Source organism: Typopeltis vanoorti, chromosome 11 (genome assembly GCF_054136105.1).
Source record: "Typopeltis vanoorti isolate ZY-2024b chromosome 11, IOZ_Tvanoo_1.0, whole genome shotgun sequence".
NCBI classification, from domain to species: Eukaryota; Metazoa; Arthropoda; class Arachnida; order Uropygi; family Thelyphonidae; genus Typopeltis; species Typopeltis vanoorti.
The window spans coordinates 81,836,086-81,862,086 of NC_143559.1; the positions used below are offsets into that span (position 1 = coordinate 81,836,086).

The window sequence follows — 26,001 nt, forward strand, 5'->3', positions numbered from 1 at the left end:
ACGAACACCCCATTCAAAGTTCTTTCATTACAGACAAAAGGGAATATGAAAAGCAATCTTGCTTCACCCCTCTAGCCAGAAATGTTATTCGTCGTATTCGTCATACATTTTAAGAGTGGGTGCGTCTGAAAATTGGGAAAACCGTGAGGATATTTCTGGAACATCTGTATTTGAATTAAGTCCTTCTTTTCTGATTATAATTATGATTATTATTTTTTCTCTTTATAATTTTGCCGAATCCTAACTATTACAAAATGTATTTGTTACTGTTTTATGTATTTATAACTTTTATTTTATGAGTTAAACTGTATTTTTATTTAAGAAAAATAAGCGCACATAAAACAACAAACATTTTATTCTTTTTATATCAGTAACTTGAGCATACAAAAGTAACAATCACATAAATATTCAGATAACGAGAATGAAACAATATAATGCTAAAAAAAAAAGGTGACAAAATCATTACACAATTTTTCTTCTTTGAATCAAATTTCAGTCCGTTCTTAGATTGGCAACAGGGGATAAGATAACACACTAACAAATAATTTAAGTACACATTGCAGCAAGAGTATATCACAGTATAAAATCAACAACTGTGGTTGAAATAATGTCATAGTTTCGCATTTTTGTGGGAAATAAATATTGACTGATTGTGTTATTTAGTGACAGCGGATTCGGTATCAGATAATGAATAAACTTTAGAAAGGAAATTATTATTATTTATATGAAAATGTATTTGCTGTGTGTGTTTTCACAGTTTGAATTGAATGCAGGTCAAAACACTCCGAGAAATCGGAATTTTGACTCGTATTCAATTCAAAATAACGAATATATATAGAATATGGGACTGGATGAATCATATTATACATGTCATGAGATGAGTTGTTGTATGCTTATTTTACAGTCACAATATTTCATTCTAAGGCGCAAAACACGTGATATTATGAACATATTAAAGTTATACGACACCCAAAAAAAAAAAAAAAAAAAAATGAAATAATGGCAGGAAGTAGGCAACATCGGTGCTATTTATTTTACATCGGGGTTCTTTCAACTTAGACGAAATCTAGAAAGTGATTTTGCTTCTCCTGTTTATAAATCTTTAGAATTAAGTCCTCCAATAAGATTACCGAATGCTAACGCATACATGGGACTAGAGTTTGTATGCCGGAGGTACCCACTCTTAACAGATCAGAAGAATTCTTTTTTTAAATATTTCAAATGGAATTTCATAAAATTTAAAACATTCGTTACATCATCAACAGTTAGGCTTCAATACACAAATATTTTTTCTCTTATTTCGGCTTCCTATGTGGCTAATTTCACATTGTACTCGCTTTGTTCTTTGGTTTGAATTTTCCCAACAACTTATAGAAATCACAGGGTTCGTTCATAAGTCCAATCGGTGCCTCAAGATTGAATTTTTCCGTTCACGGTATCATAATCGTGTCTTTTGTTGCGGCGATAGATGAATATTGCACCCACAAGGAACAACACTATAATACAACCTATTATGACTCCAATTACGATTGCTGTTGTGTTGTTCTTATTCTTATCCTTTTCGCCATCATCAGTTTGCGGTAATGTATATCCAAAATGAGCAGCAGCAATGTTGGATGTTTCGCTTGCAGATACGTTCTTAACAACCATCCTGATGGCAAAATATAAATCAGCTGACTGAGTGGAGTTTAGCCCATCGAGTGTTTTGTTCACTTTCACGTGTAAGATTTGCTCTTCACCAGATGGTTTTGGCGTGAAATCGCCATCAACAATATCAGTTTCATTAAACTTAGGAATTCCATCAAAATCGTGGATCAGATTTTCTCCTCGTCGACTGGCTCTAAGATCGATAACGGTGTCTAAATAAAAGAAATAATAATAAGTGTTTTGTGATATTTTATTAATAGTATTCGAAAATAATAATATTCAGAAACCGAAACAATTTTAAGAATGCTAAATAATATTTAATTCCTCATAAATGTGCTGCCACCTGGCGACAGAAATGAATTATTTATTATTTGGAAAAATTAAACACACGGAAACTTAAACTTACTCGAAATAGATTTATTAGCTGTAAATTGTTTTAGTTTCATTTTTTTAATTAATTAAATTTCACTGAGTATTTTTATAACTATGTCAGCTTATGTACCGATATTAAAGCACTTATTAAGTATATGATATCAGATAAACGTAGTTAATAAAATTATATTACATAAAAGTAATTAATTTTTAATGAAGTTATGTTATATGTTTGGGATACAATGGATTCTAGCTTTACTGAGGTGGACAGGAATTAGTAGTAGGGTAGTTAATAGCAAAATCCGGTTAACCCAGGATTACATTTTTTATTGATTTTTTTTTTTTTTTTTTTGAGACAATAATTTCAATCCTCTAAATGTTTTATTTGTTAGATTCTTCCGAAATTTTGAGGAATTTAATTTATGATTTCGTTTTGTTTCATCGGTTCTTTCAATGGCTTCTGTAACAACTATATCACCCGCAACTGACGTCTTTATCACATCTTCATTTTCATTTCTTATTCATGCATAATATCACTCGGTAACTATTTTTACACATTTTCCTAAAACAATTAAAAAAAAAATCGGTCGAGAATGATCGTATTTTGGGAAACTTTAAATAAATGATTTGGACTGTTTGCGAATCACAGTCAAAGTAATGAACACAATGAAGCTAGTGGTGTGTTAAGTTTGTGCATTGCGTGTGTTCTTCTGGTCGTTTGTCTTTGGTCGGGATCAAAATCCTGGGTTTCCGGATGGAACAGTTCTTTTGCCCTCGGCATGAGACTGCTTAACTCAGACGAAAAAAGTCTTATAACCGTTCTTTGTGTATTAGAAGGGATTCGAATTCAAGTTGATTAAATATTGCAATACTCAGATAAAGAGAGTTGAATCGATTAAGAAAGGATCTATTAAGGGAAAAATCGAGTATAAATGAGAAAACAGAATTATTAGAGGGCGCTTGTTATTATATTTTTTTTAATAAATAAACATGATTTATTTAGGTTTTATTATTATTTATTTATTTCCACCACAACACACACCCACACACACACAAAGATCTTTCCTAATCCAACTTACAGTCTCATTGTTCAGGAGCTGACATTACAGGTATTTGCATGTTTATAGCAAAAATGCTCGCTTCAGTGCCGTGTGCTTATCAAATCATTTGTTAATTAGTTCATAATAATAATAATAATACAAAAAATGAATTAACCATTTAATCCTTGTAAAGTAATAAACAACATACGATATATGCCTTAACAACTTACCTTCGCTAATTTGTTCAGGAGATGTCCAACTTAAAGTAACAATATCCCCACTAGTTACATTCGTCACCCTCAGATCGGTAATTCTAGTAGGTGGTTGTGAGTTAATTTCTGATTCATCTGCATCCAAGAGTTCAAATTCTACATGGGCTACGCGATTAAAGACTGGAAGTGACTCTCCGCGAATATCTCTTTCTTCTATTTCGTTGGACGATTCAAAATCGCTGGCCACAAACTTGGCTGAAGACATTCCACTAGGACGACCTATAAAATACGCAACATGGTGATTATTATTTCTATGCGAAACAAATTAAAGAGATAAGTGTGTAAATGTTAGGTGTGTGTATCTATTCACTTGGAATTAACACATTGATGTCTTCTTAGAAGTACCATCTTACAAATATATGAAATATTTGATATCTTTTAAATATATAAAAATCATATTATTTATCGGTGTGTTTGTAGAAATCATATTATTATATAATATGCCTGTATTATTATTATTTGTGTTGTGGATATTTCACTTTTTTTGTATAATTACTTCTATAACGAAACATATGAACTCGAGAGATCAGAGTAAGTACATAAATATTTATTATTGTATTTGTGTAATATTTATTTAAGTATGTAAGTATTTATTTACGCATATAAATATATTTTTATTAATTTATTTGCGTAATAAAATCTAAAACGAAATTTACGTAATTGACAATTGATATTAATGTCTTTAGGGGTGAAGCAAAAAGCTTTTCATATTCCCCGCTATCTGTTACGGCTAACACTGAGGGTAGAATGGATGAGCATGGAGATTATGCATCGCTACAGAAAGTTAAAATGGCTTTTGGTCTTTTATCTTTGAATATATCCGTTGCCTTCTACGCTACAGCTTGCTGAACTAGATCATTGGGGTGTATGGACATCTTTAGGAAGAACTTTGTTGCTAAAGATTTTAGGAAAGAGAAGATATAAGGAATATTTGTATCTCGATGAAGTTGATTGTTTCTGATGAACCATGGGGCGTTCAGGATCATTCGCAACCACTTGTTTTGTAAACGTTGCAGTTTGATAATATTTGTAGTGGAGGTGTGGCTCCAGGCTGGAGAAGCGTAAGTGACTATAGGACGAATCATCAGCTGGTATAAAAGCAATTTGGTTTCTGATGTTTAGCTTGCTGTTCCTGTTAATTAAGGGGTAGATCTGGGCGATAGCTTTAGATGCCTTTGCACGCGTTGCCTTGATGTGTTGATTAAAAGTTAATTTTTTGTCGAGCACGAACCAAGGTATTTTGTTTCTCTTTGCCAGGGAATTTTAGTACTGAATAGTAAGACGTCTCCTGCAGGAGATATCGACTTTTTCGTGAAGAGAATGGCTGAGCTTTTTTGGGGATTTACTTGCAGTCTCCATTTGGAGAACCATCTTTCTAACTTTAGAAGGTTTTCTTGAAGCTTTCTAGTAATGAGTGTGTTCGGAGAGATCTGCTAACAATGCTGTATCATTAGCATATATAGGGCCATGATGGATGACATTGGGTTGTAAATGTATGTAATAATATCTATAATGAAACAAATAAAAGAAACATGTATATAAATATCAGGTGTGTTTGAATATGTTCGTAAGTAATCAGTATTTTTTAAACCTTTTCAGAGAATTCTGATATAATTAATAAAATATTTTATTTGCATATTAAAGTATATGACAGCATAAAATATGAAATAAGTAGTACGTATAAATAACCGAAATAGCTGAAAATCTTTATTCAAATACCACGTAACACTATTGAAAGAAATGAACAGTAAAGTGTGTTATATATAATAATTATTAAGTATATTATAAATATAATGTAAATAATAAAACAGATAAATAATATACTAAGTACTTTAGCATGTAACAGAAGTTAAAATGTACTTTAAATGATACAGAGAGAGAGAGAGAGAGAGAGAGAGAGAGAGAGAGAGAGAGAGATCAACACTTGTTTTTCGAGTAATGCAACTTGCTTTTTTTAGTAGCAAACCACGCTTAACAGAAGGTTAAAACTATGTTTAAACCAATTATACGAGGCATGTAAAGAAGATTTTTCAGTTATTTTCATATATATATATATGAAAATAATAATAATGTAATAATAAAAAAATAATTAAAATAGAAATAACAATAAAACATTTTAAATCCTAACTCTTTTAACAATTAAACACTATCATATATTTGTACCGAGTTTTTAAAACGAATGCTTTTGATCATCTGACAAACGAGGCAGCCAAACTGGGCGAATTTTCGTCACATCTACATCTGTAGGTGTTGATATTTTAGATTCGTGAAATGTTTTAATTGATGTGAATGATTTGATTGGCTTGAAAACAGAGTGAGTCTACTCATAATAATAGGTTAAAACTAGATTTTAACCTTGTATAGAATTTGTGGATAAGTTAAACTAGATCTACAAAACCAGTGAAAACTGGCTTAAAATTGCTAAATTCGTGACATATTGAAGAATCAAATTGACGTTTAAAACCATTGTTTTATAACAACAGCTAAATGGTTGTTTTTCTCTGTATCCTGTTTCGGCTGAAAATTACCACAGCTCAGATACTTGGTTTCATGCCAGAAATTTTTCATGGAAGATTGGTTGCTAACGTTGTTTCCTCAATTTAAGTAAAGTTGCCCTTGTGTTATGCAAATACAGTAGTTTTACAATGTATATGAAAAAAAAAAAATACGATTTTACTTATTTACTTCTTTCGTGTTTTTTTAATAGGTGATAATTCTTTTGTTATTCTCTGCTTGCAGCAGTCAGATGGAGGGAATATAACGACACATTTGAAAGACTTATTTTCGTAATAGGATATCGTGGAGCCATCTAGCGGTATATGATAGAATTATTAATGAATTGTAATGATAGTGGAATAAAATAGTTACCTTTTAAGTAACTATTTTATTTTACCTTGCATTGCAGCCTCGGGTGTACCAAGAAAGGCATTGACACCGTGTATTCGGATCACAACAGGGTAGCTACCAGTACCGTTGAAGTGGCCGAATGAACTAGAATAAACTCCGTCATTCTTTCTGATGTCAGCGCCTGAAAAAAAAAAAGGAGGTCAACAACTGAGTTATGGAATCACTGGTATTAATAACATTTCTTACTGTCAATAAATGTAGAGAAGGCTTACGATAGAAAGTATGCGCAATGCTTACCTACTCCATTGTCATAAAGAGGAATACGTTTTGTGTGGCCATTTGGTAGCGAAATAGTCGCTAATACTGTTGCACCAAGGACACTGCTGAAACCTTTCGTGACCTCTGTAAATATTCGTACGGATTCCGGTTTAGACAGCACAGTTTGGTCGACCCAAGCTTGAACCCTAACTGGTTTATCGGTAGCATTGTAAGCCGCAAACGTGACGCGCATCGTGGCTTCTACAGGCTCGCTAAACCTATTCCCCAATTCGACTCGATTAATCTGTAAGCAGACAAAAAAAAAAGGGACAAGATTAGTCTCCCTTTCCCTTAATAACAAGACATTTTCTGAGTTGATAAGAAAATGATTTGGAATTTTTCGATTCTACTAAATTCAGATCTACTTTATAAATGCATTGCTAATTGTTTAAACAGAGTAAATCGAATATAAATGATTATTATATTTTTAATTATTCATTGATCTGGTTAATGCTTACGATAATTTATATAAACCAGGTATTTAAAGAGCTCAAAGGCTTCAGTTCGGCGATGTAAAATTATAAAAATCAAGCGAATAAGAGATCCAGCATTATTTCAAAGCCGAATGTAGAAACTATGAAAGTTTTGTAAGTTAAATTATTTATTTTTAATTACTTATTTTTTTTACGTCTATCTTTTTTTAGATCTTCGGTTATCGATATTTTATGGATATGTTAGGCTAATGTAACATTACATTATTACAGCATCAATTTTAATAGACATTTGCGTAATGACAATTTCCTCTTTTATTTCAAGATTTCAAAGAAGAATACATAAAACGTAAAGTACTCACGTAAGTAAAGGATTCAAAAATGGAATAGATGAAATAAGTTTCACCAGCTACTTGACTTATATTAGAAATTACAACTGGAGCAGCAATGTTCATTGGCGCATTTTCACTCATATTGAAGTTGTAAGTAAAGTTCGTCATTTCGCCATCATCAAAATAAAACCTCAGATAGAGATGTTTAATTTTTGGTGAAAAAATTGCAAAGACTTGCGTACGGAATCCCTCCTCTATTTTAACATTGATTGACTTATTACTATGATCTCCCACATAAATAAAGTCTTCAGATATCTAAAAAAATAAAATAAAAAAATAAATCAATAATAAAAGCCAATTATATTGAAGGGTTTAGTGAAAACAATCAAAATATCAATGTAATAGCGATGCTCGTATTAAAAAAAAAATTGACAAAGAATATGTAACTAAATATTCAGGACCGTGTCTAAAATCCAGTGCATTTAGCATGATAACATTGCATAATTATATAAATAACAATTATCTATAAATGCATTATTATAAGCGGTGAAGACGAGAGCGACATATAGTTAAAGCGGTCATACTGTAAAGTAACTCATTATTCTTATTTAAAAAAAAAGTATAGTTTTGAAAGAGAAGCAGATTTAGAGATGACAAAGTTACAACATCTACGCTTCTTTATATAGGGTAAAATGTGGAAAATCAAGCAAAATACAAATAAAAAATAAATCATTTACCTTTACTGGCTTCTCTTCTGGATATTTTTGTAAAGCTACAATCTCTTTCAGTGCATGGGTGAGTTCATTTGTCCCTATATCGGTTGGGTTCTTCACTACAAAGCTCAAGCCACCTGTAACTTCACTGAGATTTTTAAGATTTTCCTGACCATTCTCACCCATTGCTATAGTGTGCAAGACGACCTTAGCATTGACCACTTCTTTCAAAGCGACAGAAAGAGGTGTAGCGAATTGCTGTTCTGTATTGGATACACTGTCACCATTCGTAATCAGAATGATTATGCCGCCTTCTGGAGACGTATTTGGTTCAAGTAATGCCTTCTATAAATACAAACACAAACTTATGGGAATGAATTTAAATTATACAAATCGTTAATGACAACTTTCGCGATTATTTCTCATTCATTTAAAAAATATTTTCAAAATAAATTCATTTCATAATGTATAATGATCACGATTAAAAATTAAGGCATTGTTGTATGTCGTACATTAAAGTTACTGATGCCAGTTACATAAGTTATTATTTCTTAACTTGTTTGCTTAATTAAACTACTTAAGTCATAATTATTATATAATAAATATGGTGTATAATAGTTTTTACATATAGTTGAAAAAAGTCTCAATAAAATTATTTTTTATTGGAAAAATCATTAATTATTTAGTAATTTAATGTTGATTAATATTAATATCAAAATAATAATGAAAATATTCAGAAATAAGTACTTACAGTTAAACTTTCATGTAGTGCATTTCCTATAAGTGGCTCTCCAGACTCTTCTGAAATTGGAAAAGTGAAAGCGCCCTTTTTCTCTCTGTTGTCTTTGATTCTTTTCATGGTCGTAAGCAGTCTGGCCTGATTGGCGAAAGCTACTATAGCCATCTCGGCTTCATCCGGAAGCATATTTTTAATCATGAAGGTACACGATTTCTTCACAAGTGGCAAAATTTCACCCTGGAAAGGTAAAAGCATTTGTTGTTATTAACTATTTATTACTACGACTTATTTTATAGTTCTAATACTTTTTTTTTTAATTTCATTTTATTTTAATATCAGCAAACTCATTCAGCGTCTATTCGTAGTTTGGTAGCAATCTGTTATCCAGCCTGTCCTCAAAAACTGAAATAAAATCCAACCATCCATCTATGGCCCTATTGCTCTGACGTCAGTACTCTCCAAAACAATGGAAGAGGTCATTCGTTAATAGACAACGACTTCCCTACTACTGGAGACATCAATTACTAAGTGATCAGCAATGCATAGATTCTGCTATTTTAGATTCACAGTAGATGTAAGCAAACTCACCTACCTTTTGGACGTAGGCCATGGAAAAACTTGGGGAAATTCAAGTGGTCACAGGAAGAAAAAGAATTACCAAGGTTTTTTTGAGGTTGAATGGACCGTAGACCTGATATGCATATGCGAAGAAAAGTCATGCTCCACTCTGCTGCATTGCCATTCTATAGATATTTCACCGAGTATTGCTCCCTGAACTGGCTGTTATTCCTCCACTTTTCTTTTATCATGTACGAACACGAGCACCTGCTAATCAACACTCTTATACAGTTCAACTCCATATTCATCAATATATGATGACGATAAATGCTGATATATGTTCACTCTTGACAGACAACAGTAACACTAACTGCATAGCGATCTTCTCATAGTATCATAAAATATGGGATTATCAGTTACATGCAATTATCATTGTTACCGCACTTACAATATTAAGGATAATGTCACGTGTGTATTCGATTGGTAAACGTAGAATGCTGTGTAATCGTGCTGTGAGTGAAAAGTAAAGATAAACGCATTTTCAGAGCTTTTTAATTAATCTTTAAGAAATGTGAAATTCGACAGTTTGTATGCGATCGATTGCACGAATTTGGTATATATTTATTTATAATATAAATATAAATAAAAAAATTCATTTGTAATATATTTTTATATTTTAATTTACACATATAAAATAAATAAAAATGTTCGCTGTTTTAGCATCAATGCTAAGTTTTTTTTTTTTTTTTTTCTCTAGGTGGATGAAGCAAGAATGCTTTTCATATTCCCCGTATGGATGAGGGTGTTATTGAGCTATAAGCTCTGGTATTGGTGGGGTAGCAGCAATAACCGAGCCTCAGTTAAAACTTCATTGGCTACAGCATTGCCATCCAATTACCCTCTAAATGCTAAGAAAAACAATGTTAGTTTATCATTAAATGTTATACTATTTTATAAAAAGGTATAAAATTAATTTTTGTAAATATTTTGAAATTACAAAATATTAATATTTATTTAAATTAAACGTTTTCTTAATTTTTTTAAAAAATTATATAATAATTGCAAATATTTAAGTAAAATATATACAAAGCAAATTTGCAAGTTAGTCTCGGTGCGTGCTAATTTATAAGTGGTGTCATTATTATGATGCATGTTAGAACAGTTCAGCACTTACTTTGCAAATAGTTTAGAAAAAGTTCTAATATTTGCAGCAGTCGTTACGTACTGACAACAAGAACAGTCTTTTGTTTACGGAATTTAAAATATTTGGGTAATAAGCGTAGGTAGTTTTGAAGATAACAAGATTAAGATTATTACATATAAAGTCTGTTTTTGATATAATAATAAAATATACGCTAGTTTTTTAACTCAAAAATTTTAGTTGCAATTTACTGGTAGTCCTAATGATTTGTTTAGCTTCTGATGTTACAATGGCTCTGAACCAAGTACCGTGCTTTCTATCTCGAATAGCAAGAAGAAGTAAATGAAAGATCAAACAGTGATCTTTCCATTTGCCTTTGAGTAGTCCTCATTTTGTTGGTCAGCTTTTTAAAGTGTTTCACTTGCATATGTCATGGCCGAAAGTGTACAAATGATTTTTTTTTTCTCTTTTAAGGCAGATGGGGGCGTTTCATTTCAGTGAATGCAATAAAATCTTTTCAGAAACACGCTTTTTAAAAACAGATAAAAACTGTATTTTCTTTATTGAACTAAGTTTATTATTTGAACTCTATTTTATTAAACTGATAGGTAGGTGAAATACCATCCTCTGTAGGCCAAGGATAAAAGAGAAAGAGGAACCAGCAAATGCAATTGTAAAGTTGCTGTTCTCTATAATTCAAGGTTTTCGTGATTGCTAATTTGCGCTTTTGTGGCTGCTAACTTGCGTCTTATTTTGTATTTGTCCCCATTATGTCCATAACATAAGAATAAAGGAGAAATTATGATGGGCGAAAAAAACTTTTAAATTTAAATTTAAGCGACCCACATGATTGCGAAATACTAAGAATGACATTGAGAGAGGGTGATCGACTTGTTATGTAAAGTTCCAATCAGACAACATCTGGATTATTGTGTTCAGATCTGGCGACCAGGATTTGAAGTGAATGAAGCAATCTTGGAGAGAGAGAGAAAGAAAGAGAGAAAGTAGAGAGGCGGATAACCAATATGATATCAGGGTGGTGATGATTTATGGTTTTAATGACGCATGGACACTAAAGTTCATACTGCGCCATATCGAAGGTTAATAGCAGTACAGGTAACACAATCACAAACATCCATGCCCGCAGCTGGATTCGAACCCGCCACCTGTTGGTTGAATAGTGGGTACGTTAACCACTCGGCAACCAGGCCGGCAGAATGTTGGTTATGAGGAGAGTCTGTGGGCATGTAATATGATGAGTTCGGCAGTTATAAGACGACTGGAAGACATTTAAACATCTGAGAGGTGTTTATAGGGTTAGGGGGTCACCCTTCTACTTAGCCCTGGAAACAGTGAGTAGAAGGGTGATTTTTTTTTTTTTTTTCATGGACAGTGGTAGGAACAGGGAATTCTTTGCTAAAGAGAATGGTGAGAATGCACAATGTTTAAGAAGCGGTATAATGGATTTTATGTTTACTAATTATAATATATAATAATTATATATTATCTAACGTCATAAATAATCTCAAAATAAGATCTTTGCTGATTTTGTGGAACACAGGATGTGTATGTATCGATTTCACGAGAAATGACATGACAACTGGTTCAACTCTTGAATTTCCTTCCTTCCTTCGTAAGCGGAAACGTAAGAGGGATCAACAAAAAGTGACATTCTGATGTTATTATTTTCAAAGTTCCGTACTTGATTAAATTAAAAAAAAAAAAAAGCGTATTAAGCATGCTACAATACATTACTTACCTCAGGAAATTCGGATTCATCTATAGCTAATACGTAGCGACCTCTAGTGTTCGGTTTTGGAAACACGATTCGAAAATTCGGCACAGTAGAAGACTCTTTTGTCTCATAAAACACCCTATTATTAACCGCACAAATAAATACATAAATAAATAAATAAAATTGCATAAAATAAAATAAATAAATAAAATTATTGACTGCCATTAGTTTTTATTTATTTCATTAAAATCAAATGTAATCTGCTCCGCATATAGTTATGTGTTGCATTGCTTACCCCTTATTTTCTAAAAAGTCAGGATGTCTGTTGATGACCTCTTCCGTGCTGATATATTGACAATGTGTGTTGTGTTCGTTAGGCGCCCACATATTATGCGTATTTACCTGATTATCGCAGAATTGGTTAACCTGTTCAAAATAATAATAAGAAGAAATATTTTAGTTGAACATTTTACAAACATTTAAATTAGAAATGACCAAAGCGATATTAACACGAATAAAAATAAAAACGAAAGATAAATATAGTCCAAAGGATAGATCGATGGTAACAAAAAACTCACCGAATGTAAAAATGGGCCATACATAAGAGATGCATTGGCAATTGTCGTTCGATCATCGGGAATGAACACACAGTCTGAGTCCACTCGAAAATCCTTGGTAATTCGACATTTTCCTCCATTGGTCCTTCTCATCCAACCTCTGATGCCGGCCACACAGGTTGTAGGAAAAAACTAAAAGAGAGAGAAAAATTATTAAAAAATGTATGTATCATAGAATGCAATAAATTAAGATATATTGGATTAAATGAATTGTTTTTATTTATAATTTTAGATTTAATTATCATTAGTGAAATATCCAGTTGTGTGTGTATATATATATATATATATATATATATATATATATATATATATATATATATATATATATATATAACCGCATATTAAACTTTATTATGAAATTTAATTGCAGATCACGTACCTCTCCGTCTTTTTCGTATATAACTGGATAGGAGTCATCGCCAGGCCTGCCATACTCGTCAAATACACCGTACCTCAAATGAGCCCACTCATGCACCAGAAGTCGTCCTATTCAAACGAAGTAATAGAAATACATTCTTAATTTAAATAATATAAATATAAATAAATGCATGAAAGAAATAGTCTGGTGTTTCCTTGCGATTGAAAAATATTTATTAAACTTATTATTCGTTTTATATTTATAAACTATCGTTTTTATATTTAAATAATTGATTTAATATCAAAAATTACAAGAAAAATATAACACTAGCAAATTTTTGATGGGTATGTGACAATGGGGGATTATTCAAAGGACTAGGAAGCGACTCAATATCATAGAAAAATTTGAACTGTTCTAACTATTTGCCGTTTCTTGGATTTGAACGGACGATCAGCTTTACCAGATGTTTCATAAATTCTTTTGGTATTGCTTCGGGCACTCCTATAATTGGAATTTTTTGTTGTTATGTTTTTTACTTCTTTTTTCTCCAAATTCGTTGAATTTCAATCTCCACATCGCTATATTTGGTTATTTTTCCACGTCCTGTTTCTCTTTTACTTTATTGTTTCCTGGTATAGTCACATCAATAAACAGCACGTGTTGTTCGACTACAGTAATGTAAGTCATATTTGTATTCCAAATGTTTCCTCTCTGAATTGTGAAGTCCCAAAAGTCTTCGCAAGTTACACTTTCAATAAGTGTTTGCTGCTCAAGAGAAAGCAGTGGGATGCATTGCTAGAACGCATTATGGTAATGCATCCCACAGATCCTCCACACACACACACACACACACACACACACACACACACACACACACACACACACAATCTTTGAGATCTCTCAGGCACACATCTACTTCATTAATCTCTTTACCTCATCAACTAACCTTGTTTATTCATTATAAAACACAACTAGATTACTCAAACAAGAAACAAATCCGTGCTTTTTAATAGTCCTGTTAGTTTCTTAGCATACTCCCTTAAACCATTTGGCGAACTATCCGATCCTACCTTGTTGATAACTAGGTATTCGTATTTATTTATTGATATTCACTATCGAGTATTATTAATTCGAAATTATATTAAACATTTATATTTATTTATTAATTTTTTTTGGCTAGATGGGTTAAGCGAGAATGCTTTTCATATTCCCCGTTATCTGTAGAAGAAAATGTATGAATGGGGGTATTACTGAGCTATAAGCTCTGGTCATGGCGGGGTAACGGCAATAGTCGATCCTCAGTTAAAACTTCATTGGCTACAGCATTGCCATTTGTTACCCTGGGTGTTCTCTCAGATACCAAGGTTGAAGTAATCTTATTTATATTCATTAATCCTTATAAGGATTGGCTTAAAGGGGCGAAGCAAGAATGCTTTTCATCTTCCCCGTTATCTGTAGAAGACAGTGTAGGGATAAGGTGTTATTGAGCTATTGAGGCTCTGATCATGGATGGAGAGTAACAGCAATAACCAAGCCTCAGTTAGAACTTCATTGGCTACAGCATTGCTATCCATTACCCTCCAAGGGTATTAATCACCGCATCTCACGATCGATTAACTTCACCCCTCCATATTCGTTAATCCTTATAAGGACTGGCTTAAAGGGGCGAAGCAAGAATGCTTTTCATCTTCCCCGTTATCTGTAGAGGACAGTGTAGGGATAAGGTGTTATTGTCCAATTAAAGCTCTGATCATGGCAGGAGGGTAACAGCAATAGCCGAGCCTCAGTTAAAACTTCATTAGCTACAGCATTGCCATCCATTACCCTCCAAGGGTATTGGATTGAATGAATCATCACCCCATATTCGTTAATGTTCACTATCAAGTATAATTAATTCAAAATTATATTAAAAATTTAATGGTGTTTTCTTAAGCTTGGAAATTATTAATAATTTTTAAAATAATCCAAAATTTTTAGATCATACAGTAAAATAATATTAGTAATGCTATATTTTTATAATTATTTAAATGTTTAACTACAGCTGGTGTTACAAAACATGGTTTGTAATAATTGTAAATCAATGTTTCAATGAAAATCATAATTTCTTGAGAGCATGAACTTTTTACCTGCATTACTATACAACTCTGTTTGGGTGAGTCTTGAATCCTTTACGAAGTTTGGGGTTAGGTGAATATATTTTCCCGCCTTTCCACAACCTTCCGGTTGGAGTGTATAGGGACTGTCTCCATACAGAGTGTTTGGAGGACTAACCCTAATCGAGGCATCAGCAGAATAATCCATCTTACTCGTTATTATATATCCATCTTTCTTAGACCACGTGTTTGGCAATGCTATTGTCACATTTCTAAAGAATGCGCGACCTCTGGTGGCTGTATGTAAATACTCGGAAGCATATGTAACCATTTCCTGCAATAATGTAAAGAGAATGTTAAATCGCTTAACAGAAGATTATTGATAATAATTATAAGCGTGGATACTTTAACAAATCGTAATTTATTGGTTTAAATCTAGTAACTAATATTTACCCGAATGTCTTCGAGTAACTTTTCGTCTTCTGGAACACTCTTGTCAATGGCAATCAGGACGTCATCATAACCGTCATCATAGACGATTTGATAATAACTCTGAGTTATTGTTAATAGTGAGATGGCAATCAGAATCCCAAACATCCATTTCCCAGTTGTTTCCATGGTAACTAAAAATAAATAAATAAAACTCCAGTGAATTTCTTTCTCATAACAATGGCGCTACTGTAATAACTAGATAAATATAATATAAAACTAAAATGACGTAGATGGCGCTGTGTTCCAATCAGTTACAATTTATGATTTACGTAGGCGTACATTGTAATCATCTCCAGCAAAATACAGCCATTTTTACCATAAGAAATATTTTTCAATCGCTGATTCACACAACCCACCTAAAGATCTTTCAAATTCTTTGAACATGCGCTAATTGTCATCGACTTCGAGTCACCATTTCACCACTTCCGCTTTCCCGTTTGTACTGATGACGACTGCATAAATGGCCAAGGTCGTAATGTCTATTCCACCTTTTTAGTGACCCCAGAAGGCATCGAAAAACCAGTTTTACAAGAGGAAGTGGACGTACAACTTTGAAAGGGGGAAAGGTGAATAAAAGTATGTTGCAGATTGTCATAGAAAACAATACAGAAAATCAGAATGGAAATTACACTAAATCGTTAGCAATTATAATCAGAATGGTTCAGGAACTTTGGAAGGAAGAATTAATGGCGTTATTATTCTTTTTTCTTTCCCCTTCATGATTACGTCAACTTTATAAAACTTAACGTACATTATTTTGGAAGAATAAAATCAACAAAACTATTTTACCGTAAGCGATATAAAGTACTACGGCTTATTTTGACACGCACTTCAAATAAACATATTTCTGCCAGCTTAGTCGTCTGTTTGCTGTTAGCAAAATCAGAAATTCGGAATTTGTGAGCAAATCGCGAGATACAATATTAAAAGATTTCTATATGAAGATGAATCGCGTAAAAAGTGAAAAACATTACGTTAGAAAGATTATAAAATATTATTAAATTATGTATTATATAATTTAATAATAAAATATATATTAAATTATTTAAAAGAAAACGCTTACATATATACTGCATAGGGAGTCGTCTGCTTAGTTGAAAGTACCAGTTCGGCAACATAAAATGATACAGATATTAAATTAACAGCAATGTTTTGTGCAAAATCTGTTTAAAATATTAAAGTAAGTTTAAAACAAAAAATAAATACTTTAAAGTAACAGATATCTTAAATAATAGTTACTTTAAAACAAGTATTTTTAACTTATTACCAGTTCTTTTTTTATTTGAATTCTCTATAAGAGTTGTATAAAGGATAAATTTTTTTTTTTATCCTTTATCACACAGTTCGCTTTCCAGTTAACCGATATAAAATAGGTTCCTCGACATTAATGGTTTTAATCGTTACGAACTTTAATAACTGGTTTTTCATTCCACATGATCGTTCACTAGACTGAACTTTTCTCAATACAGATTCTTTAATATTGTTTAAAGTATAGTGGCTATTAAAAACCTTTCTTCCTTACAAAAACAATTCACGTACCTGCTAGCGTTGCGTTTTGTCTCCTCAAGTTCTCTGTTCCTTCAAACTACAGACTGAGTCGTTTCACCGCTGCACACTTTATGATACTGACGCACTATCAGGTTCGGTGCGTGAGACCTACTCACACCTTTATTCAGTCAGTCGTCATTTCCTGATATCCGGTATGTTTTACGTCTTTGATAATGAAGCAACAAATGACTCAGTTTAAACAGTCATGTCATTAGGGTGTCCAAAAGAATGACTAGTATTTTTTATTAGGCGACAAAAGTGCATCTTCCGGCCATTACACTTTTGTTTTGTCCTTGTTGTCTTGTTGCACCTCAGTTTAGTAATAGCCGTATTTAATATGTCTAAGATAATTATTTGTAACACGTACTAGTATAGACTAAATCGAAAAATATTCCTTTCTAAAAAAAAAATAGAAATCGGATATAATTGAAAACTATTACTGATAATTTAAAAATGTTGCATTTCGTTTTCATTTTTAATGATATTTGCTCAATTTAATTTTGGGAAACATAGAAAGCTCTTTGGCCATGTTGTATAAACGAAATAAATGAATAAATAAAAATAGTGCAAACAGAAAACATGAATTAAAATAAAGAAAAAAGTTCAGTAAACACTATTGACGTTTGATTGTGTATTTTATAGAACATAATTATATAACAATAACAAAAAAGTGGATGAAGCCAATTAGGCAAATAATATTTCTGAATAAAATTTTAGCTTTGAACACGTGCAGGTGGGATAGTGCTGTTTTTTATTTATTTTTTCTGTTAAAAGGGAACATCCCCCCCTCCTCAAAAAAAAAAAAAAAAAAAAAAAAAAAAAAAACACTCGAGGCAGTGTTCCCCCAGAAACTTTTTCATTTGATATGATTCATTTCAGCATATATGATTGCAACTGGCTGACATACATTTCATCTGATAAAAAGGCCGAATGTTATCTTAGATGATGCATAATAAATGCATCATCTAAAATAATATTTGAAATGTCATATTCAATGCATTATTGAAGTAAACTAAGCGGTCTGATGTACAATTACTATGATAACTGACGATTTCATACAGGAATTCCTTTTGCGTTATTATTTATCGAGATGATGATCAGATTAATGTTTCCTAATCACAGTCGTAGCAGATTCTAAATATGCTGCTGGTGGAGAACTGTATTAGCAGGCCGCCTTCGCTGTATTTTATTTGTCAGTTGTCTCTTCGATCTGGGCCTGTCAACGCTGTGTCATACTACATTCTTATGACTTCTATTTCTTTTTTCTTTTTTTTATTTTTCGCAGTTCATTATGTCTCCTAAGTAGACTGGGATAATGGAAAAAACATCATCCGTTGCATAGCGTAGCATTCTCTTGGATTTTTCAGAGTTACTGAACAACAGTTCTTTTGAAATGTCATCATTTTTTTTTTATTTCGTTTCACCATAAAGACAACGGCATACGTACAGAAACGTTCTTTGAAATAATTTAAGTTTGAGACGGTGTGACATCATGAGTGCATAAATTATTATTATAATTTGTTTATTTTAAAATTAATATTAAACGCTTATATTTTATTTATAATCTATTATTTAATATCTAAAATTTGCTTATATTTTTAAATATTTTAATAATTTTTAAAAAATTCTGAAAATATATTAGACACCTTTAATTATTTCATATCTTAGTATTATTATTGATGTTAGTAAATTAAAAGAAAAGCATGAATGAAATCAATCGACCGTGAGATGCGGTGACTGATGACTGATTCATTCAATCCAATACCCTTGGAGGGTAATGGATGGCAATGCTGTAGCCAGTGAAGCTCTAACTAAGGCTCGGCTATTGCTGTTACCCTCCTGCCATGATCAGAGCTTTAATAGCTCAATAACACCTTATCCCTACACTGTCCTCTACAGATAACGGGGAAGATGAAAAGCATTCTTGCTTCGCCCCTTTAAGCCAGTCCTTATAAGGACTATATAAAAAGAAAAACAAAAGTGGGCAGCTTTACGATCCACAATGTCCAATCTGCATATTGGCTTCATTAAGGCCAAAAACATGGATGAAGGCATAAAAATTCAGTCAGCAACAGTGACAGACTATAGAAGGTTGACCAAGGAACTGGATGACAGAGGCATCCAGTATCATACCTTTGCGCTCAGTTCCGAAAAAAATTTAAAAGTAGTCCTCCGTGGTGTCTGTGAAGACACTGACACAGCAGAAATCGCTGCTGACCTAAATTCTCAGGATCTGCCACCTGTCAAGGTGAGCAGAATGTACAAAACTCCCATGCCATTAGTCCTTGTTGAGATTCACAAAATATATAAGGATATCTACAACTTAAAAACAGTCTGTGGTCTCATCGTCACACCGGAACCACTCCGTAAAAGATCATCTTCTGGGCAGTGCCACAGGTGCCAAAAGTTTGGCCATGCCCAGAATCTATGCAGAGCAGAATATAGATGTTTAAAATGTGGAGACAGCCACCCAACCAATACCTGCACTAAGCCAAGGACCACCTCGGCCAAATGTGCCAACTGCAGTGGCCCTCATCCGGCGAACTACAAAGGATGTACTCAACACCCAAAGAACAGACGGATGGAGGCAATCAGTCAGCCCTCCTCCTACAGTACAAGAACACCAGCGGCCCAGACATCAAAACCATCACTAAAAGATTTCTTCGTGAAACACAGGTCATCCTCACAGCTTTCATAAATGAATAGAAACAAACTCATTCCAGCATCTCTTCAAATAGTTGCTTGGAACGCAAATGGCCTCAAAAACAAAATCCTGGAACTCCGTGCCTTCACATCTAGGTATCAGCCAGATGTTATTCTAATTAGCGAAACTCATCTAAGACCCTCAGACAATCCTACAATAAGGGGCTATCGCCTATACAGAAATGACAAACTACTCTACAGAGGCGGTGGCACTGCCATATTCATTAAAAACTACATTAAGCACCACTCTGTGAGCATTCCTTCAACCACTAACCTTGAGATCACAGGAGTGTAAGTAGTCACCAGCTCCACTGGCAAACTGAAAATCTACTCAGCTTACAACCCTCCCCAAAAATCTCTACTTCACTCTGATCTAAATGCCATCTTAGGCATCAGAGGGCCTACCCTTATTGCCGGGGATCTGAATTCCAAGCATCCTGCGTGGAATTGTTCAACCACAAACAAAAATGGTTGCATTCTTTTTAATTACTCAGGATCAAGCAACGCTGTTGTGGCAGGCCCCACCGAACCAACTCATCACAGTACGTTCGGCACTGCTGACATCCTGGATATAGCTATCCTGCAGGATATTAAACTTCAGTACAGTATCATATCTATGGATGAACTATCATCCGATCACAATCCAATTCTACTACAGCTGGGAAATCATGAATTCCTATGTCCTCCTTCTCACTCCTACATTGTATGGGAAAGACTATCAGCCGCACTCAAGGATTATATTGGACCTGTTCCTCACATACGCACAAAAGAAGAAGTAGAAACTGCAGTTACAAATCTCACACAACAAATTAATTCTGCTATAAAGGTAGCTTCCTCCTACAAATCTGCCCGCAAGCCAGATCGTTTGCCTGAAGACATCATGAACTTAATTAGAGATAAAAACAGAGCTCGAAAAAGATTCCGTAACACGTGTGCACCACAAGACAAAACAAATCTAAACAGACTAAATGGGGCAGTAAGAGATGCACTGAAAGCTCATAGAGACTATGTATGGGATGAAAAGTTATCCTCCATTTCACCTAGTGATCACTCCATCTGGGGACTACTGAAAAATACCAAAAACAAAGGCAGATCCCTTCCCCCAATATTAACTGATCAGGGCCTTGCTCACACAGATGTGGACAAAGCAGAGGTTATAGCGCACAGCTTGGAAGAGCAATGCAGGCCTTCGTATGGAAACCTTGACTTTGACCACATACATAAGATTCACAGCAAGGTCAGACACTCACTCAAACTTCCTATCACCAGCACTGACCATATTGCATCAACATCACCTGCTGAGATATATGACATTATTAAAATTTAAAGAACAAAAAAGCTCCTGGACCAGACGGCATTACTAATCGTGTGATTAAACTTCTGCCCCGGAGGGCAGTAGTGTACCTGACCAGTATAATAAATGCAATTTTAAGATTTCACTATTTTCCTTCCACCTGGAAACTGGCTGACGTAATTCCCATACATAAGCCAGGCAAAGACTCACACCTACCCCAAAATTATCGTCCAATCAGTCTCATCTCAAATCTGGGTAAGGTTGCAGAGAAGGTCATCCTCTCACGACTTCAGACCTCAATAAATGACCTAAACATCCTTCCAAAAGAACAGTTTGGTTTTAGGCAACACCATAGTACTACCCAGCAAATCCACAGAATTGTTGAATACATCACAACCAGCTACAACTGGCGGCAGTGCACAGGCGCTGTTTTTCCTAGACTTATCCAAAGCATTTGACAAAATCTGGCATTTTGGACTCCTGCACAAGCTTATCTCAGCCGGCATCTCACCTAAAATGGTTCATTTAATCCACTCATATCTTCAAAATAGATCAATGCAAGTAAAAATCAACGGTTCTACATCCTCCCAGCGCCACATCTTTGCTGGAGTGCCGCAGGGATCTCTACTGGCTCCATTACTGTTCTCTATATACATGTCAGACATCCCGCACAATCCGATGACTTCCATTTTGGCCCTATATGCGGACGATAGGCAATTCTAACCAGATCTCTCAGACTCCTTTTCATTACCAGAAAGCTTCAAGAAAACATTCTAAAGCTGGAGGGTTGGTTCTCTAAGTGGAGATTGGAAGTCAACCCCCAGAAAAGCTCAGCCGTTCTTTTCTCAAAAAGGCCAATGTCTCCTGTAGAAGATCTGTTACTATTCAATACTAAAATTCCCTGGCAGTCAGAAACAAATTACCTGGGTGTAATTCTCGACAAAAAGCTATCTTTCAATCAGCACACCAAGTCTGCATGCACAAAGGCATCTAAAGCCATAGCACAGATCTATCCGCTAATTAATAGAAATAGCAAGCTCAGCAACAGAATCAAATTACAACTATACCAGATGACAATTCGTCCTATAATCACCTATGCCTCTCCGGCCTGGAGCCACACCTCTAATGCTAACATCATCAAAATACAGCGAGTGCAGAACAAGTGCCTGAGAATGATTTTGAACGCCCCGTGGTATGTTAGAAACATTCAACTCCACAGAGACACAAATATTCCCTATATTTTCTCTTTTCTACGATCCTTAGCCACCAAGTTTTTCCTAAAGACGTCCACACATCCCAACGATTTGGTTCAACAAGCTACAGCATACGATCCAACGGACATATTCAAATATAGAAGACCAAAAGCTATATTGGCCTCCTTTAGTGATGCATAATCTCCATGCCAAATCAGGGCGAGCATTCTGCTCATAAATTTTACCTTCACTGCAACCACAACAGATAGCGGGGAATATGAAAAGCATCTTGCTTCACCCCTAAAGACATAAATGTCAATTGTCAATTGTCAGAGAAATTATTGCTCCCCGTGTGGTTGCCGGGATAAGAATCGCTTCTCGGCCGTCTGGCTTAGATAAATTGTATAGTGTCTTTTATTTTTCGTAGTAGACTAGCATTTCGTAGTATCTGTTCTTAACCGTTAATATCGGTACGAATCCCATCGGGGTTCACGACATTCAATCGGAAAGTTACAGATCTTCCTAAACCTCGGATCGGGGCAATAATAAACACTTGGTGGTGGGAATAGTTAGGCCCCCCTTGCCAGCTCTGGCCAATATTTTGCCGCGCACGCGGACTCTCGGCATCGAGACTGACTCCGATCTGAGACCCCGACTTTTGGCCAAGGCCCTCATTGACAGCGTCGATGCGGACCAAATTTTCGGATTCACTCCCTTTGGTGATGGCAGATGGCAGATACCAAGTTGTAGTTAGGAGTGCTGAGACTAGAGACAAATTACTCGAAGGCTTTCAATGTAATGGAAAGGAAATTGTTCCATTTATGGTGGGGAGCATTAGCAAAATGCTTAAAATCCCCAGATTCCCCTTGGAGTATATACAAAGTGACGAAAAAGTCATCCATGAAGTGTTCGTAAAATGGGGCGTTGTACGCAACATCCAAGTCCTGAACGATGCAGACAACCCTCAATGGAAGTCGGGCGAGGTCATTATCTCCCTCGAGATGAAAACGCCTGTTCCCAACTTTGTTGTTAACGGATCCGCCAGAGTAATGATTAACTACTCTGGCGTAAAAAAACAGTGTTTCCGATGTGGTGCCTTCACTCACCTTGGGGCAGACTGTCCTAGAGTTAAGTGCAAAAACTGCCTCCATGCAGGCCACAATCAAGAAAAATGTGAGGCAGCTTGCCTGAAATGCGGGGTCATTGAACACAAAGTGGACACATGCTCATCAAGAACCCTGGCAGAGAGGATGGGAGGTGCAGTCGCACCTGCAACTGCACCAAACAATGGAAATAGCACAGCATAGGAAGCTTCTCCACCTTTAAAGGCCACTCCTGATGCTACAGAAAGCCATCCCTCCACCTCTAAGCAAACCAAGAAAAACCGTAAGGGAAAAAATTTTCCACAACAGAAACGAGCAGTAAAAACCACACAGAAGAAACAGTCGATATAACTACAGTAGAAGAAAGAGAAGCTACAAATACTGATATAGATATAACCAAGGAAGAAGAAAAGATGGAGGCAGATACCAACACTTCCAAGCGGCCATTAAGCCCACAAGAAGAAGAGTTGATGACACCAAAAACAGCTAAAGTATCTGAGACCGCCCACCCAGAAGTCCCTCATGCAAAAGCAGGGAAGACTCTAAGCCATCTTATTAGAGGTATCCCTGGGGTGGCGGATAAATTCAAAGAAGCGATGGCAAAATTAGGAGAACCTGAACTCCTCCTTACAGGGAAGCATGGACCTGATGTTGTCAGTGCAAAATGGGGTGACCTTTTCGTGGATGACATCAGCAAAATCAGCCCTGATCAAGTAGAGGTAGCTATGGATTTAGATGAGGAGGCAGTTTCGGCGTTTTTTATAGCTCTCTGCAAACTGGACATGGTCAAGGGAAGTGAAGTAGCCAAGAGAATATTAACAGCCCACAACAAACAAAAGACACAGTAAACACTTTGTGGGATTTCTGTACTCAGCTTCACTGGTTTTTAGATCCCACAGGTGGGGGAGGACCTGAGAACCCTAGCGGCGAAGGCTTACAGCGAGGTGGTGCAGTTCCTTGTGAGCTGCATCACTCTGACCAGATCCTTCTTCCACCTCTAAATTTAGTTTTCCATTCCTTTGGCTTTCCCATACTTATGTTATACTTTCTGTTTGTTACATGTTTTCCTTTTCAGGATTTTTCCTTTTTCTAAAGTGAAAAAATCAACGACCGTTTTAGAAACGCCCCTGGGGGGAAAACAGCTAAAACAGGTCAATTGAGGCTTCTTTTACCTACTCTACCACTATGCACTCTATCTTTATTTCCTCTCCTACTATCTGCTGACTCTCAGTCTATCTTACTCTACAGGCCAATGATGAAGTTTGTTGAACTCACAAAATATATAACACTAATGTAGGTGATGCATACGAGGCGACTAAAATTGGTACCCAGGGAGGTAATGGATGGCAATGCTGTAGCCAATGAAGTTTAACTGAGGCTCGGCTGTTGCTGTTACCCCATGGGACCCAGAGATTCGAGAGTTTTGAGTTCGCTCTCTTAAGGTTTTTTGCCTTAAGGGAGCAATTTGAGTCTCCGTAAAAAAGTGTTCTCCGGCACGGCCCGCTGAGGGGCTTTGTCTGTGAATGCTTTTCTTCGGAATAAATATGAGCGGTTCTGCTCGGTGGTGGTGTGTGGGTGGAAGGCCATCAATGAGTGCAGCCAACGCTGAGATGGACGGTCTTTCGGCCACTATTGAGTGTCTAGGGATCGTCCGAATTTTTAGAGTTGGCTTTACTTACACATCGCCAATGTAGGTAATGCATACGATGCGGCTAAAATTGGTACCCAGGGAGGGTAATAGATGGCAATGCTGTAGCCAATGAAGTTCTAATTGAGGCTCGGCTATTGCTGTTATCCTCTCTGCTATGATCAGAGCTTTATCGCTCAATAACACCTTACACTATCCTCTACAGACAACGGGGAATATGAAAAGCATTATTGCTTCGCCCCTTTAAGCCAGTCCTTATAAGGATAAGGACAGAAATTATTGAAATCAGGAAAAGAAAATCGACCGTGAGATGCGGTGATTAATACCCTTGGAGGGTAATGGATGGCAATGCTGTAGCCAATGACGTTCTAACTGAGGTTCGGCTATTGCTGTTACCCTCTTACCATGATCAGAGCTTTAATAGCTCAATAACACCTTATCCCTACACTGTCCTCTACAGATAACGGGGAAGATGAAAAGTATTCTTGCTTCGCACCTTTAAGCCAGTCCTTATAAGGACAGAAATTATTTCGATTGTATTTCAATATAAATACAAATCAAAGAGCCATATGTTTTAAGTTTAAAATTTTTATCTCCTGTGGTACTTTTTCAATACTATAGTTCCGTAGTCATCTACAATATCACTTTGAAAATTCGTCTTCACATAATGATAATGATGGCAAGTAATAATCACAGATGAACAGTTCCAGTCATATCAATGAGATATAGGGAAATACAATAAAAACAAGACATTGGGGAGTATGGAGTATACGCAAAAGTTATTCATCTCTCTCTAACTGTATGTAT

General features: G+C 35.0%; 1 protein-coding gene across 1 annotated transcript; it reads right to left on the bottom strand.

The window, feature by feature from the left end:
* Nucleotides 1–337: 337 nt before the first annotated feature.
* On the bottom strand, nt 338–17,331 carry LOC150101796 (calcium-activated chloride channel regulator 1-like). The gene is made up of 14 exons (XM_090400211.1): nt 17,245–17,331; nt 15,667–15,836; nt 15,247–15,547; nt 13,142–13,248; nt 12,724–12,894; nt 12,441–12,571; nt 12,170–12,284; nt 8,724–8,948; nt 7,997–8,317; nt 7,290–7,574; nt 6,476–6,740; nt 6,225–6,359; nt 3,290–3,550; nt 338–1,859 (listed from the first exon to the last, which is right to left on the bottom strand). Exons 2-14 carry the CDS (start codon nt 15,829–15,831, stop codon nt 1,411–1,413), a joined length of 2,931 nt encoding a protein of 976 aa, XP_090256337.1. The 5' UTR covers nt 15,832–15,836; nt 17,245–17,331; the 3' UTR covers nt 338–1,410.
* Between the last annotated feature and the right edge of the window lie 8,670 nt (nt 17,332–26,001).